The sequence below is a fragment of the Pararge aegeria genome, chromosome 10 (genome assembly GCF_905163445.1).
Source record: "Pararge aegeria chromosome 10, ilParAegt1.1, whole genome shotgun sequence".
Lineage (NCBI taxonomy): Eukaryota > Metazoa > Arthropoda > Insecta > Lepidoptera > Nymphalidae > Pararge > Pararge aegeria.
The window spans coordinates 14771726-14789399 of NC_053189.1; the positions used below are offsets into that span (position 1 = coordinate 14771726).

Below are 17674 nucleotides of genomic sequence, written 5' to 3' on the forward strand. Positions count from 1 at the left end.
TAAAACATTAGGCAAGAGAATTTTTAACGCTAGGATTAATTAATAGGAAGGCTAGGAAAAATAATTGAGATTTGTAGATTTTAACCAGTTGTATGGAATTTAAGGGTGATGTTATGGTTACACTCACTAAAGAAACACACATGTAGAAAATTTTTTCATTTATAATTTTGCCTTTTTTGGAGTTAACTTCGGGCGAGAGACAGACATGCATTATAATATTAATTGCCTATTTGCATTTTACTTTATATTCCCAGTTATTATTTAGGATTAGTCATTTTATAGGAATTTCGACACAACATGCCTATTGCTCAAGAGTTTGGAATCAAGTTTATGAATCATGTACGATTAAGTCCGGCTGAAGCTGGATTTAACAAGTATCAATTTAAGAATTTGTGCAAACAATTCTAAACAATTGAAATGCAAGCGTACACGTTGATTAGGCTTGATTAGACGAGTGTAGTTCTGTTCACGACTTTGCGTACAGTATATTTAGTGAACCACACTCAAAACATGCGAAGGATTATGTAAATCTGAGTTTTTTTTTTATATTTCTACAGAAACTAAAATTTTATAAACTTCAAAATAACTAAACCATTTTTATTCTTTATATTAACTTACCATTTCTAAAATTACAATAGTATTATGTGGTAAGATATTCATTATATTGGTTATATTAAGCTTAGCTAATTGATGTGGAGATTCCACATCAATTAGCTAAGCTTAATATAACCGATAAGTCTTTTCGCGTCACATGGCCCATTTTTTAAGTAAAGCTTGGTTGAAAACCGAGTTAATCATCGCAAGAAGCCTTATATCTTCTATAAATCTTCTAAGACAAGACTCAATAATTCCAAATCACAAATTAGTTCATGGAAATACAAAGTAGAAAAACAAATAAGACTATAGAGGGACTTATTAAGGGATAAAAATCAATTTTTCAGATTATATTTGACTTAACGGTACGGTGATAACCTAATCGAGTGCACGGCGTAGAGGGTGGGTGCAGAGCGGGGAGGGATTAACACAACAGCATGTCGACGCTTCGCCTAGGTGAAGGTGATCGTGCTATTTCCGTGCGCATGCGTGAAGCGTTTGCAGAATAAACGCGCCACGTGGCGCCACCTAGCGATCGCTATTGGAATTGCATAGCTGATGCCAGCTGCTATGCTATTTTCGTCAATAGATCTAATATTGTTTACAGCGCATAGGTTTATACAATTGCGATTCATTTTATTAAATAAAGTGGCAATATTTCAATACTTATTACTTTTAATTTACTCAAATATAGTTTTAGGCAGTTACACTACACAGACAAACACACATTTACTCTTGTTAATGAAAGTCGCTGACCAAAGGAAAGCTAGGATTAAGATAACAATTTTTTTTTAATTGGAAAGCGTATAAGCGTATCTGCCTTTTGTCTACAGTAAGAATTTAAATATAATATTTTCAAGTAATATTACGAACAAGAGTACTGCTCTTACATGAAATCCTTGACCTAATTATAAAATTTAAAATAGCTTTAATGCTGCCATCTCATTGCGTAGATGTTTTAACAGTCGAAACGTGTAAATGTAGCATAATAAAAAAAAACATGTAAAACTGTACTGTTAATGTTGCGGCGTTTCTATCCAAAACTAGCAAGGAATGTCTTTTTTTTAGATCTGGTGGGTTAGGCTGAGATATGAAAATCTATCTACCGCATTGGCATAAGCGCCAATCCCTAATAACCCGTAGAGAAGAACACCTTAATGTCACATTACTGAATATTAATTGTAGTTATCGTGATAATATATAATAGGTAAGCTGACCTCTACTTCTTTCGGTTGTTTATCAGGTTTTAGTTGCGAAGGTTGCGCCGGGAGAGGCGGCAATGGCTGTGTAAACGAACACGACGGCTGAGGTTCAGACGTTGGTTGAATCACTATAACTGAACGTTGTGTAGCGGATGAAGCACTGTTATTGTGTTGTTTCATTTCTCCTTCCGCATTGTGGACTAGTATTTGTGGCACTCCTTGCACTGAATTGGCTTGCGGCTTGCGTTCATGTTTCACCGTTTTGGTTAACCAGGCTGGTGGCACGGCTGGAGGATGGGGATGATGCCTGACTGTTGCAGATTTGACAATTTCTACATTATTTATAGGCGTGGTATTAGGAGTCACAGGTTTAAAGTTGTTGTTTTCGTTAGCTACACTAGGTATTGTTTTGACACTTTTTGATACTAATGGTTCACACGCGACCACACTAGAACATTGAGAATTCGAAGCGGTCTGTAAAGTTTTTTCCTTATCTTTAATACTATGCGGCACTATTGGGAGTTTCTGGGGCAAATGTTTTTCTAATGGAATGGAGGGTAATTGATTGAGAGGTATACTAGCCACTGGATTAACTTTGTTTGCTCCATTACATTCATTTTTAACTAAACTAGGCACTGTTTTATTATCGTCAAGTAAATCTTCATTCATTGGAGAAGTTTCATCTCTACTTTGAGAAAAATCAGTGCTATCACAACAAGATAGTTCATCTAAACTTTGAGCTAAATCGAGAGCAGAAGCTTCATGATAGTCAGTTGAACATGGAGAAGTGTCGTCACTTGTATCGTCACTTCCACAGTTCCTTTGTGAACTTTTGCTACTGGGCATGTATGCTAAACTAGAGGTCACGTCATTAGAAATGTCTGCATTGAAAGATTCAAGATCTTCACTGAGAGAAGATTCTCTGTTTATATTAGAATCAACGATGCTAAGCTTATCTTCGTCATTGAATGTATTGATTGTAACTGTCTCAGATATTGCTCCTTTTTGTGGATTTGTTGTAATATTATCATTTTCCTTTGGAGCATCACAATCGTTACTCAGGTTATCCTGCTTTACTTCACTTTCTTTAATTTCATCGGTAGATGAATGTGATTCAATTTGTGTAACTTGCTCGGCCACTGGAAGACTCATGTATTGCGGTAAATTAGCATATTCTAAATCACTTAAACGCATGTATTGCACACCAGCTTCTTCAGAAGGTATTTCAAACTGAGGTGTATAATACTGGAACAAATTGTTCCGGTTTCCATACGCAGACCATGGATCATTAGGAGGTATTAACGGGAGTCCATCATGATATAGACCAGAATTTAATTCTGGGTTTACGATAAATTCTGGCTTGTATTCCCATGTAGGCACAAAAGAATCTTCAAAGGCTAAATAATTTTCTGGTAATACAACAACTATATTCTCACTTAAGTCGTCAGGAGTTATAGCATATGCACCTTCATAAAAAGGATTGTTTAACACAAGTGGAGGGGGTTGTAAAGGTTGCATAGCTATTTCTGTTTCAAGAAACAGACCATACTTTGATAAATCTGGTTCAGAACGACGGTGTCTGAAAACGCTATCACCTAAATCGCTATCATATGTGGTTTCATAAATATCCGAAATATCAAAACTACGCGTTCGTCGTATAAAATTGAACGTATGAAACTGTTCAGCTGCATGATCTCTCTCGAACACGTGCTTGTCTTCTTGATCACTAAACAGTTCATCATAGTTGGGCACACCCACGTTGTTTATTTCGTCCAAGTCATCTACATTGTTGCTTTGGTCAAGGACAGCATGCAACGCATCGTAAGTAGTTCGGGGCACAGTAGGGTCACTAGGTAATAAAACTACTCGCGGTAAGGAGGGTGGGGGCCCGCTGAAGAGCAGGTTGTTGGGAGGTGGACGCGGCGGTTGGGCAGCCATTGCTCGCGCTGGCCGCCCGCGGCGCGAGCGTTTGGGATTTTAGTGCGGCGGCGCAGACGCGCTGGGCGGCCGGCTGATCTTTGCGACTGACTGAAGGCGTACCGCGTGACGAAGGCGAACACAAATAGAACAGGCGCAAGCGTGAAGAGGTCGCCGTCTCTCGCTCGCGTTTTCATGGACGAAGGCGCATGCGCACGCGCATTCGCATGCCAAACCTGTCCCGCAAGTTCTTCCCAATACTCTTGCTATGACGTAAAACTTGCACTTACCTAGATTCGGACTTTGCGTACGTACAGCAAAGCATGTTACGACTTTTAAGTAAAAGTCTGAGACAGATTTTCGGTTGAACACTCATGTTGGGTCAGTGAGGGCGAGCGTGGGGTTTGATAATTCAAATAATCCTTTCACACATCCTCATCAATAAAACATTAAGAAACGGTACTAACCTGCTCTGGGGGTGAACGCGACGACGACTCGTCGCGATGGTGCCTCCTCCGACGGTGCGAGGTTGGCGAACGCCGATGATGAGATCGTTTAGAACGCTCATTCCGCCGCCTCCACGAGTGCTCCGAGCTGTGAAATCAGCGATCAATAGGCTGTAGGGTTAGTGAACGGGAAAAAACGATACATACATACTTGGAATACAAAGAAATGTTGAGGTGAGGTTGGAGTGTGTAATAGGAGCAAAAATATACTACTAACGTCGGCGATCCATCGTCATAAGCGGAATGTAGATTTATAAGTTGGTGGAGGCTGTCAGGCGGCGGCAAACAACATGCGCGCAGCAGCGTCCTGACAACGTCCCAATGTTGGCACCCCGTCCCTATACTTTAAACGTCTATCTTATTTTGCAATTTTGTTTTGTCTATAATTGTAGACCGTCGTGAAATTATTTAAAGAAGTTTCATGAGGTGTCGAGTGTACAAGATTTGGAGAAAAAAAAATCAAGGTTAGAATAAACAGTAACCGACGAAGTAAAACAACGGCAACTGCCATCACATAGTAACAGCGGTGTTTATTATGTCACTGAGAGACGACCTGACGCGCACTGCGTTCGCGAATGGACTGCCAAGCAAGCGGCGCCCGCGCACCATAAACGAGCTAAAGTAATGCCTTTACAATCAATGCCCTTTTCACGAGCCACAACTAGAGAGGAACAATCAAACAACTACGTCAGCTGGCCGCTATGACAGCATTAGTTAGCGTTTTATACAATATTTATAAGAGGGGAAATAAAGAACCAACATTTTTAGATTATAGCACTCACTGGCCGATATTGGTAGTAATTAAGTTGAACATAAATCTCTGTACTTTACTCAATAGATGGATCTCAAAAGGAGTATGGGGTTTACTATTTTCACTCGAAAAATTCTAAGTCTTTTAGACCCGTTGTAAGTACTTGTGTTTTTTCCTTGCTTACCACAAACTTAGAGACCTTATAACAGTGTTCACTATTTCACCATCAAGTGAAACCATAACACTTCTTAAAAATACCTATCTCCATAAGGGCATTGTTTGATCAACCAATTTTAGTTTTAAATGAGGAGGTATAGTAAAGACCGTATGCATGAACGTAACACAATAACTAAGGAAAATGATGACTGCATTCAGTAGCCCTAATAGAATTACCAACGGTCGATGTAATTGGTTTACGTAGGTAGGGAACGTGATAAAACAATAATGCGTGCAATAACGAGTATATGCAAATGTTTATTTATTTATAATTTAGGTAAAGTCTGTCACAGTAGCATTCCTTGCATTGTGATCGGTATCTATATAGTTATTGATGTACAGAGTTTTAACTGTCTTAAGTTTTTTGGTCAATCATTAAAACCAAATACAAAAATCGATAAAAAGATGTTCTCCTGTTCAGGCACTTTGAAACTTGAAGTCTGCCTGTTTGTAATGAGCACCGCGGTTCGGTAAAAACTGATTCAAAGATTGACTATAAAATTTAAGTTTAGCAGATGCTAAGATTACATCAATAATTTATCAGTTTATAATGAAAGCTGAGCTGAGTGATTTACCTTTTTACTTTTGGTGTTAATTGATATTATATTAAAGGAAAATGTAATATATCGTCGCTCTAAAGAGAAAATTAAAGAGAAAATAAATTAAAGTACAGATTCCGACACCTGCGGTTTTAATTAAGAGCGCGGCTAGCAGGTGGACTAGATCATTTCACGAATTTGTATACCGTGCCACCAAACCCGTCCAGCGTCGTAATCATAAGCAAATCCTTCCGTTGAGGGAGCTCTCTCTAGTCCAGCCGCGGGTTGCTGTAGGCTATTAATGATTGATGATAAATTGATATTATGAAACTATTCGTCTAGAAAGTAGGATCGAATTTGTAATTACAGTGGCATTTTGGTAGTTAACTACTACAGTACGTGTTGTTACAGTAATTTTATAAAGTGGGTGAATAATTAAACATTAAACGTTTTTACAAATACGCAAATAATTATTCGTTTGTTCGTAGGTAGTTTTCAAGAAACAATTAAAATTATATTTGATTAATAAACAATGTCAATCACATGGAATTGGTGGGTATTTTGATATAAATACGACAGCATTATCGATACACTCCAGTCCTACATGGACTCGAACGATGCAAAGATACCTCCCGTTGTCTTAGTCGTTTATCAGTATATTAAAATATTTCTTTGCCTGCCAGACAACAATGCAGAGTCTAATCTATCGCCTCTCGACAGCGGTGTCTGCTAGTCCAGAAACGTAATTGTTTGACGCGAATTAATAGCACGGGAATATAATTTATTTTTTATTGGAAACCGGTAGTTCCTAAAGAAAAAATAAATTAATTCCGCGTTTATAATCTCGCTACATGACATGCCAGAGTGCATTCTCTTGTGTTGGCATTCTAAAGGAAATATCCATATAGCGAAAGTAGGTAAAGTGAATCGCGATACAATAGCTCTTGTCTGAGGGTTGGCCGGTTGGCCGTGTTGTTTCAAGTGCTTTATAAATAATAATAGGCCAACTCAATAGACAAATCTAAGAATACTTTAATTTATGATTCACTGCAGGCAGCATCGTTTAAATATATATGAGTTTCAATGTTTGTAAACGAATCGTAAAAGAAAATATTAAAAACTCTTCAAAAAGAAACATTTTACATTGTCTATTTATCACTCCGAAAGTCCGAACAAACTTATAAAGCACGTTTGGTGTAAGAAGTCAGTACGTAGCTAGTTTTCGCCATAGGTAGAAACATATTTTATTTTAAACATTGTTTTGTATTCAAGTAAATTGTTTTCGAAGTCATCGTTCTTATCGTGCTCATTGAGGTTCGCCAATGATATTTAAAATGTATATTATTTATCAGATAAGTCAAAACAAAAATAGTGTTAATTCGCATTGGTATAAATTGCCAACTACATAACATATTAAAAGGGCCGCCTAATTAATATTTTAAATACAAAATGAAACTATTTTAAATGCCTTTTGCAACACGTCGGAAATGTTGACGACATCCTCCCTGGCACAGTGATGACCGCGGTTGGGATCTTATGACAGTAGGTCCCTGGTTCGGGGTCCCCTTTCGGGGGGAAAGGCGCAGTTTCGGAATTTAAAATTTATAAATTTTCCCTGGTCTGGTCTTGTACGGGATCTCGTTGCTTCTTATCACCCTGTACAGACAGAAATAGGCGTGCCGCGATTTAGCGTTTCGGTACTTAGTCGTGAAGAAACTTGTAACTTGTATTGGATTATAAAAAAGTCATTGAGGGACAAGAAAGACCCAAACAGATTTAACGCTAGATCTCTTCTTAAGGAAAAAAATATATCTATGAATTGACTTGACACAAAAACATTTGTGATGATGGTACGTTGTACGTTTCAGCTTCTATGAATGTCGAGAAAAGAAGGCAAGACTATATCTACGTATTTATGTGCCTAGTGCCTTACTCGTGTGACATTGTTTATTAGCTGTCAACGGACCGGCGGGCACCGACGCTACATCGACAGGTTGAACTTGAGCACGCGCTCGTAAACCTTGCGGCTTGCATGCTCATTTGTGTTACATAAATGGTGGACGATTTATGTGTCTGATTTTACTTGTTTGATTTAGGTTATTTACCACGCAACATGTTTTTAGTGTGGTGTTTATATAATATACATTTAAAAAATAGAGATTAGGTATGGACAATAGATCTCTTAATAAACCAGCTAGTATAAAATTAAACCATACCAAATTATGAAACGGGTATAATTCCGGAAATATCTAAATGAGGAATGTTCCACAAAATATTATCGTAAACAGCCTTTCAGACTCAAGAGGAATTACTAAAGATAATTTTGAATTATTATTAAATAACAATTATGTAATCAAAACAAGTTCCATCTTAACAGGTCAGTGGTATTTTGTTAGGAAGACAATAAGGAAAATTTACTACAGTTGTTTACAGGATATATTAATCGCGTTTCGAGTATATACAGCCGTAATTGAGTGTAATGCCCATTAATATAATTAATAAACTAGTTGTACTTTTATATTGGTAACAAGAAACAGGATTATTATGTTTAATTATGTGAATGATGTGGGCTAGATTCGAACTCTGTCCCCCGAAAGTGAAACCAAAGCCTAGCCTTAACACTAAGCTATAACCGCTTCGATGGACGTGTTATTTTGGTGCAATCAAAAGTTTTCGAGAAATTAATAGGTTCATCTTCCTTCCTCATTCTCACCCCGATACTCCGCGTATGAGCAAGATTCGAGACGCTTTTATAACGGATAATTATGAGCACGCATGGCTCAAGACAAGATAAGCATTTTTAAATAGAGAAAAATCTAAAATGAGCTGAGCTAGACTCAAAAATTGATAGCCACTTTTAAGCTGGAAAATAATGGGCTAGAGACGAGAGAGTCGAAGGTGGCAATGTTAAACAATGCTATGCGTCACCGCGGTTGTTCACGAATAACAAACACCGGAACATTCACTTTCGATGGACACACATCAATATTATAATTCAAGCTGTGATGCGTTTCGTAATACAAGTTAAAGCGGCTATACATCCTACTTATTATATGTTTGCCCCGTGTATCCTTAGAGTTCATAATCCTAAATTATTCTATACTATATATTATAAATGCAGAAGTGTGTTTGTTTGTTATGGTTGTTTGTCCTTCATTCACGCCCTAACTTAGTAAACTATATACTTGATTTATCGCATAGAGTTAGTAGAAAGGAAGACGAGTAACAAAGGCTATTTCTTATCTCATGAAAACAAGCGGTTATTTCATTGCACAAGTTAGAAAACTGGCCGTTTAGTGATGCTAATTTCTAAAATGTTAATGTGGGAAAACTAGCTTTAAAAACTTCCTAAAGCTTGCGTTTACAAAAACCAGTTCCGTTTGGCGTTTTTACATTATGGATTCTATAATGAATGGGTTTGGCTATATTTGCCTAAACGAGAGCGATTGTTTAAATTACTTTGATTCGTCACCAGATCTGTTTATATAAATATACCGATTCGATGTAATCAATTAGGAATCAAGGTCAATTTAGGAATTAATAGTTTTTTGATAGCTCTGATCAAGTCTTGCCTAGCATTGACCGTGCAAGTTGCACCAAGCGATTTAAGCTTAGCGGTATGATGCCGCATTGAAAGCGATTAAAGCTATTTTTCATTATATTCGTCAGTTAGTACACTTCTATCCTAAACTACATAATCACTTATCGTGACGAGAAGCTTTAACATGTCCTCAAATAGAAATTATTTATTTATACAATATATAAGAAAGTACAGGAGTCTACATTAGAACCTTAACATATATCTTGTCTGTGTTTGTGATATCACGCAGGTCCCTTCACCACTATGATGACTAGTTTACAGGTCAAACCTGTACGATAACGAGAAATGCAAACTTGCAATAGTTGAGACGTTTTCGATTAAAAAAATAAAAATAAAATAACTATATTTTCAAAAAAATTACAAAAATCAATTGCTACTGGTAGCCTGTATCGTGGAGACCAAAAAATATCGATACGGTGTGAACTTAAAGTGAAATAGATCATGGTTCTCATGTTTAAATCTTACATTCTGTACTAACAGGTTTAAGCGCTGGCTGTGAAATTACGAACAGCCTTAAAATTAAAAACAAGGTAAATTAGGTCTACTTTACTACGACTTTACAGAGCTCCAATGCCCTCAATAAAGCACCTCTCGAATCTTAAGCCAAAAAGCCAGGTAAAACGACTAAATTTAAGGTACGCATTTACTTACTGGTTGTGCATTTAGATAGCTGTAACATTATTAAGGTACTCTGTTAGCAAAACACTAATTAGCCGTGTTCCGGTGAAGGGGACTGAGACTGACTCAAGATCAATTAAAGGGTAGTTAGTTAACATAGGTATTCCGGTAATGATAATTGATAAAATAATTATTGGATAATTGCTTCCGGACTTAAACTTAAAAATCAAACGAGTTTAACATTTCTGAAAGTGTATGAAGGAAAAAGGAGGGGTGCAAAGGTTGACTGCTGCGAATGTGTGTTTGTCATAGTAGCGTCCAAATTGATGAACAGATGTGGATTTTGCACTTATAGTCAAGACTCTTAGATATTTGCAGACTACACGATTACACGCTTGAATTGTGTTTTCAATTTATTGAGGTACATTTTGTTTTATTACTGATTGCGTTAAGTGACAATCATACCTTGAATATATTTACTACACTGTTTGTTCAAAACCAGTAAAATAAAGGGATATATCCTTGCATAAGGACTTCGATTGTACCCCGAAGAACAGTGGCCGTGTCATGATAAAGTTAATTAGGTAATGGTCGCTTGTAATAGAGTTAATTGCACTTTGACCTTTAAATAATTAACATCCTTTTTTATAGGGAGTATTAACTAATTGCATATTATTACGTATAATCCAGTAGGTAATCTTGTAAGAACTTTTCAGAATAAAGCAAATATATAACATATTACTAGGGAAACAAGTGCGATAGTAAACAGATGGATTTTGAAAAATCAGGGAATTTATAAAAGAGAATGACGCGTATAAGTAGGTATGTTAAGTGTTTCATGAAGAACTTTAATAAAATCATATTTAAAATACATAAGTAATGTCGCTTCCTGGACTCTTTCCTGAGCTTTTTCTATATCTTTATCTTTTCGTTGATTCGAATGCGTTAATAAGTGCGATAGCAGTCCAGGGCTAATTTTTAATAAAATAAAAAAACACGATCGAGAATGCTGTGTTACAGCAATAGGCCCTAAATAAGACTGTTTTATGACAATTTTGATTATTTTACTGATTTGTTATAGTTATTCGTTTCAATTTTAATAAAAAGGGTCTTAATACGGTCCCTAACCGTGATAAACGTGCGCCTATTGATCTATTTTAATAACAAAATCTGTATTGTAGGTACCAAAATTGGAAACGGTAGCCGCACCAGATAATCTGGTTATCCGTCCCGTGTGATCGATTTACAATATAGGTCATAGCGTTTAAAGCTGTAGAAGGTGAAAGCTGCAATTTGCGCTAAGTGCTCATTGTCGGCGTGGCGCCGTGCACTTTCAGTAGCCTTAGTACAATTACTCGCTAGCAATCGAGGAGTCTTCTTCAAGTATAGAAATACTTGAACGTAGGGGTAAAATGGATTTTAATTCAATTAGATTAAAGCTGAAATTTGCTTACAATTCTTTACATCGCAGTTTTGACAGAACGTACGTAACTCAAACAAAACTCGAGAGTATAGGATTTGCTACTCTTAAACAAATGTGATTAGGTCCTTTTTACTTTGACGATGCAGAGTTTGGTATGCGTAAACGGCTTCTCGATTGCGAGCGGGCAAAACTTGTACTAAGGCTAAAGATTCAGTTTAAGCAAACAAATAGGTGCCTGGCACAGAGATTTATCACGAGAATATCGCGGCTGTAAACTAGACTGGTCTCATGTAGAAGTGGCATTCTATACTTTTTATTTTTTATTTTAGTCTAACAGCAGCCCAGTGGATGGGAAACTAGGTAGTTTCTCACTTGCTTTAACGGTAAAAGAAAACATCGTAAGGAAACCTGCATGCCTGAGGGTTCTCCACAATGTTCTCAAAGGTGTGTGGAGTCAACCAATACACACTGTGCTAGCGTGGACTAACCCCTACTCTTTGTGGTTGGAGACCCGTGGCCTGTAGTGGGTCGGTGATGGGTTTATATGATGATGTCCACTTGTCCAGAAGGGGTTATGTTAATGCAGGATAGGTTGAATGGAATAGTAAGTTAATATAAATTTTGTTAAAAATTGGTTTGTTAACATGTTACCAATAATGCCCGATTTTGACGTACCTAACCTTGCACTTATGATGTATCATAAGTGCAAGATTAGGTACGTCAAATTGTATCCCTGGAAAACCAAAAACTACGAGACTCTAATAAAAGCATATTAGAACTAATCTTGATATTACAAAGATTAGATAAATAGTCCTCTCCCGGACAAAATTATTTCTTCGCTTTGTGCTATCGTTTCTATCTTGTTTAAATATCTTCGGTGCCGGGTAGATAAAAAATGTCAAGTCTGTCATCACTGGTTGACATAACGGAAAGTTGTCGCTGGGTGCCGGATATGAAATGCCGAAGATATTTTCTTTAACGAATACTCCATTTAAGAAAGTATCTAAGTTAGTTTTAGGAAAATATTAGAAAATGCACATCTATCTTTTATTAAAATTCAGAAACATGCAACAACAATGCTTTAAAAAGTCAGTACCTACCTAAATGTTTAAACAAGGAAATTGTTTTAGATGATTCCTAGAATAATTTTGCCTTCCTAATTACTAGAAGATATAGTAATGTATCTGATAAAAATATTTTAAGACCTGATGATGACTATAGAGTTTATATGAAATAGGTTCTAATGGGTTATGATCGTTTACTATTTTTTAAATCCTACCGCCATTTATCACTTAACACTTGAGTTTACGCTATTAGCCTACCTATTATTATGATTTGTTAATATTGATTTCACACTTTCCAATAAACGTCTACCTAGAAGTCACAGATGATAAGAATAAATGCAAACATCAGTCGAAATTTAAGAAAGTGTTTCTGCCAATCTACTTGTCACAATTCAAGTTATTTTGTTGGAATGTGAATGTGGAATCGTAATGGAATAACTTGAAGCTTTAGTACACAATAAATTTACACGTTTTTGTGGAAATAATTAGAAGGCAATATATAAAAGGAAATGTAAATGTTAATATGGAAACAGGGGAATATGTATTCATTTTTATTAGCGCAATACGTCATCAATAAGTTACCGTAATATACTGCTAAGGGGTGTCAAGGAGATTAATTACGAATAGCTCTAGTGTTTCTTTAAATTATTTTTCCTATTTAGCATTGCAGGTTATCATATTCCTGAATAATTTTTCCCGCCATTAAAACTACAAGGGTTCTTGCATTACAACGCAAAAACGAAGACAATATTTTTAATAAGAGGTGTACAAAAGTAAATAATTTTATCTCTACTCTTCAGTGTGCGAAGGTTATATGAGGTTTAATGTTACAGCTATCCGTAGGTAATGTTTGCGTTTCGTCTGATGCGCAACTAGTCGAGAATCATTAAGGAAATTAAGCAATACAAATGAATACGGCAAACTAAACGCAACACCGGAAAACGATTAATTTACGATCAAGATGCGGTCAACGTTCAGTCAAATACGGTATTCGTACAACGGTTCTTTATTTAGACACGCCAAACACGTGTCTCGGATTGAATCATCTCGCTTCTATTTACAGTGGCCACTGATATTTCCTGATGTCATAACATTTCGCACATGTATTTTTTTGTTTCAGATTGTCTGTCCACAGGAAACATTTTAATCCGGGCCTTAAGCTCGGTTTATACTTAACAATCAACAAATAGACAACAAATAGACCTTGAAAATCATGTCCAGAAGTTAAAAAAAATATCAACACAATTTACAAATATTGTAAAAAAGAAAAACAGCAGCAGTAAAAATAAATTACAGATTATCTGTAATTTTTTTAATTTAGTTTTAATTTAATTTTTTATTAAATATAGGATTCGCTGTTAAACCCAAACGTTCATTATTACAAACCATTATGAATTTATTCTGTAGCTATGGAGCTAAAATCAGTTCAGTTTCAAGACGTTAAGTGCGATTTATTTTCAAATTAACAAATAGGCATAATTTAACATTACTCTAATATTAAAAAAACGTGTGTACTTATGTACACGTGTTAGAAGTTATATTTGTTTGGCGTAGCGAGGCAAAAATTTTATTTTTCGCCTTACTCTACGTTTCTAGAATCAACTGTCAAACCTTTTTTAGAAAAACTAAAATTTTTACTATAACTCTAACTTCATGATGTCGGTTTTTTGAGACGGGGTGCACGCGCATCTTAAAAATTTACTCTCACCATTTTTTTCTAACGCGCCAAAAGAAGTATAACTTCAAAAAGTAGTAAAAGTTTCTAAGGAGTTGCATTTATTTCAGTATGATCTATCATAACGAGAAGGGTATAGACCGTAGTCCGCCACGCTAACCAAATGAAAATTATTTAAATCGAGGAAAATTAAATAAGGAAGTTCCGTTTTTTCCCACGAACTAATAATAAAATCAACCGCACAAGTTAAAAATCAGCAACAAACTTTAGAGCAAACACTAATTTGTGCTACAAGTTCAACCAAAATGCGATGTTAGAGGTCAACCGATTCTGTGCAAAATTTGGAAGTAACTGGTAATAATCGTAAATATATACCTACAAACATTTGACGTTTTAAATAGACATTTTTCTAGGCCAAAGAAGAATGGACCATTAATAACAGAACGAGCGATGAAAATATTAATTTTATGGTTCAAAAACAAGTTCCATAATGTTCTAGACTTTGCAGTGTTCATAAATTCGATACAACTAAGTGCTTTTATAACGGAACGTTGTCAGTGGAGTATGTAAAATGAGACGTAGCATGCTCATACAATTTTTGATGATACCAGACTAGCCTACCTAAATGGATTGAAAAATCGTTTTCACTTAATTATATACTACTTAATAGTAGTTTAAATAGAAAATTATTTCTGGCAACCCATATGGGAGCAACAAGACGAGCTGATGTTTTGTTTTCGCCTCTAATACAGATTTTAGAATGTTGATAATGGTGACGAATGGCCTAAAGCCACCATGAATTAAAAAACTCCTTAGTTTGGGAACACGAAGTAGGAAACGAATAACTAAAATATTAGTCTTATCGATTTAAAGGAATATAATATTATCTTATGTGGAGGTGATAATGATGCAAAGAAATATCATACGTTAAATTAAAATCACATTAATTTATTACTCATAAGTACCTAATCATTATCAACGGAACTCTTTATCGAACCTCGATAAATAAATTAATAAACGGATCTGCATTAACGGTAAGCAGTATAAGGTACATACAAAAATTACTATTTGATATAATACCGCAAGATTGAAATTTAGCCAAAATTGTTGACAAAACCGCATTAAAATAGCTCGCATTCTAAAGGCCTACGTAGAATACTTTTCGGCTCTGTAAATTAGCTGTTCCCGCGTAATATTACAATAATCTAGAAACACGCTGACAAAGCCGAATAATCATAATCATGAAAATCAAATAACGAATAAATTCTTCATTGCAAAGAAAAAAGAGGCTAATTATGTTATGAGATTCGCCATTACATAAGCTTTAGATATTAAAACGTCAAGACAGTAAAAAAAAAAAATATCAAAACAGTCTACATATTGACATCAACATAATCATCAGATCAAGTCACAATTCAAAATGCCTCTTCCCTCATAGTAGAGAGACAGACATAACCGCTCCAACAAATATCTGGATCCTAACAAAATAAAACTACGCTTAATGCAAAGAAACCGAAAGTAACAAAAAAACATACACAGTACTAAGACAAATCGATACTAGCACAACTATGCCAATGTCATCCAGAAAAATAGGCGTTGAATTACGAGTATGTACGGAAGTAGGGTAAAATACCAGCGACCCACCCAGGCTTCGCACGGGTGCAATGTAGATATACTAATGTAGGGTAGTTTGCAATAATTGTATTCCCTAGAACATCAATTAAAATTTAATCTATCTAAGATTTAGCCAGCGTTTATGTTTATAACGACATCACTTTGCAAATCCTTTTATTTCTTTGCTTTTCTTTGGTATAATATTATGCATGTTTACTGCATATAAACCTTCCTCTCAAATCTCTCAATATATTGCAAACTATATTTGAATCCTTTGCGCAGTTTAAAATATCAAATTATAAAAGAGCCGGAGCGACTTTGTTTTATACTAGGAAAAGATAAAGAATATTCATAACACTCGTCCAAGGTCCAGCGATGCGCCAATTGTGACGAACTGAAAGTTTTTGGCACAATGACCATAATCGATCTGGCCCGGTGCAGTGCGGTCTCTTATGAAATCGAAAGTCAAGAACTTCAATGCGAAACCAACTGCGGCTGGTCAAGGATTGTCACCGCAAGCCACGGTTCTTATTAAAAAATGTGTCGTGCGACATGTATTTGTTTCTTAGTTAATTGTTTTTAGGGCATTGCAGCAAAATTACTAACTGGAGTGTATGTAAACGGGTCAGAACAATTTTTCTGCGGCTGCATAACGCTATGTATCAAACTGGAAAACTAAAGCAGCACGAAATAATTAACTACTTTATAGCAGGTACAGTTTGCTCGATTTTTGTTAGTTATGGTAAATATCAAAATTTTGGGAGATTGGTTTTGATCGACAATAAGTTGGGCTACAGTTTCGGAGCTATACTTGTCTTGTGCATTAAACAACGCTCTAACCTGTAAGTGTATGGGTAATTAATCATATTATCTATACCCCAAAACGGTACTTTCCCTTTTAATGAAATCAACATCGGCACAGAGGTAATTGACAAACATCTCACTGAACCCGAATCATCATCATCGTCATCTCTTCAGCCTATTAATGACCCACTGCTGGGAAAAGACCCACAGGCCTTATCTCTTATAGGAGGGATGATTTTAACGCGTGATTGGCTTCTACCACATTTTAGTTATTATAACCTGGACCGATGGATTGATATCTGTTATGTTGCTTTAAATATTCAAAAAAATTAAAAAAAAATACATTTTTCAACCGGACTAGAGAATATAATCGCTATCTCGTGATCTGAAGTCTAACTATTAGATTAGATTTATATTAATGCTAACTATTAGACAAACGCGGCTGTTTTACCAATATAGAGTTGTTAATTACCAAATTCATCTAAATGCTACATTGCACACCACTGTAAAAGAGGTGGTAGCGTGAATTCCCACGGCAATCTACAGCTCATATTTATAATAAAAAAGGTATTGGTAGGTGACCTGTATTGTTGTAAGTATTAATAACCTCGTTTTTAGGGAAAATTGCTAAAACGCCTATCTATATGATGTACCTACCTACAGCCGCAGGGCCGTACCAGTTACACCTGCGTGTAATGGATGTATCAATTTTTATTTTACGCTTATTACATTGCCGAAAAATGGGTTTCGTTCGAGTAGGGTACTTTTTATATGTTAACGTATATATCTTAAGACTTAATTTTTTATTATATTACAACGGGAGGCAGTACGGTTGATATTTTCCTAACAATGTGAATAACTAATGTATAATATTTAATATTCATCAAATGAAAAAACAAATTTATTTTTTCAATTAATCAACGAGATCAAAAAAAGTCAGTCAGTTAAAAACCAGTCTACCGTATTTTAAGGAAATACAAAATTGTAATTACGAGATTATAACAATTTAAATTAGATTTTAATACTTACATACATGCACATACAGAATCTTTACCTGACAACATGAAATTTACAGGGAACTAGCTTTGCATCGCGATTTATACCGCTTTAAAAAAAATACTTTTTAATCAATATCTTGGAACTAGTTTAT

At 35.6% G+C, this 17674-nt stretch overlaps 1 protein-coding gene across 4 annotated transcripts in view; it reads right to left on the minus strand.

Annotated features, from left to right (window-relative positions):
• Positions 1-17674, minus strand: part of LOC120626689 (dual specificity protein kinase CLK2) — a 112101-nt gene that overhangs the window by 22809 nt on the left and 71618 nt on the right. For 2 of the 4 annotated variants that reach the window (XM_039894311.1, XM_039894310.1), the window contains one exon: positions 4181-4307. In XM_039894311.1, the coding sequence (XP_039750245.1) occupies positions 4181-4307 (127 nt within the window). Of the gene's footprint in view, positions 1-1811; positions 3824-4180; positions 4308-17674 lie in introns of those variants that run through there. The other 2 variants (XM_039894307.1, XM_039894306.1) reach the window with 2 other exon arrangements.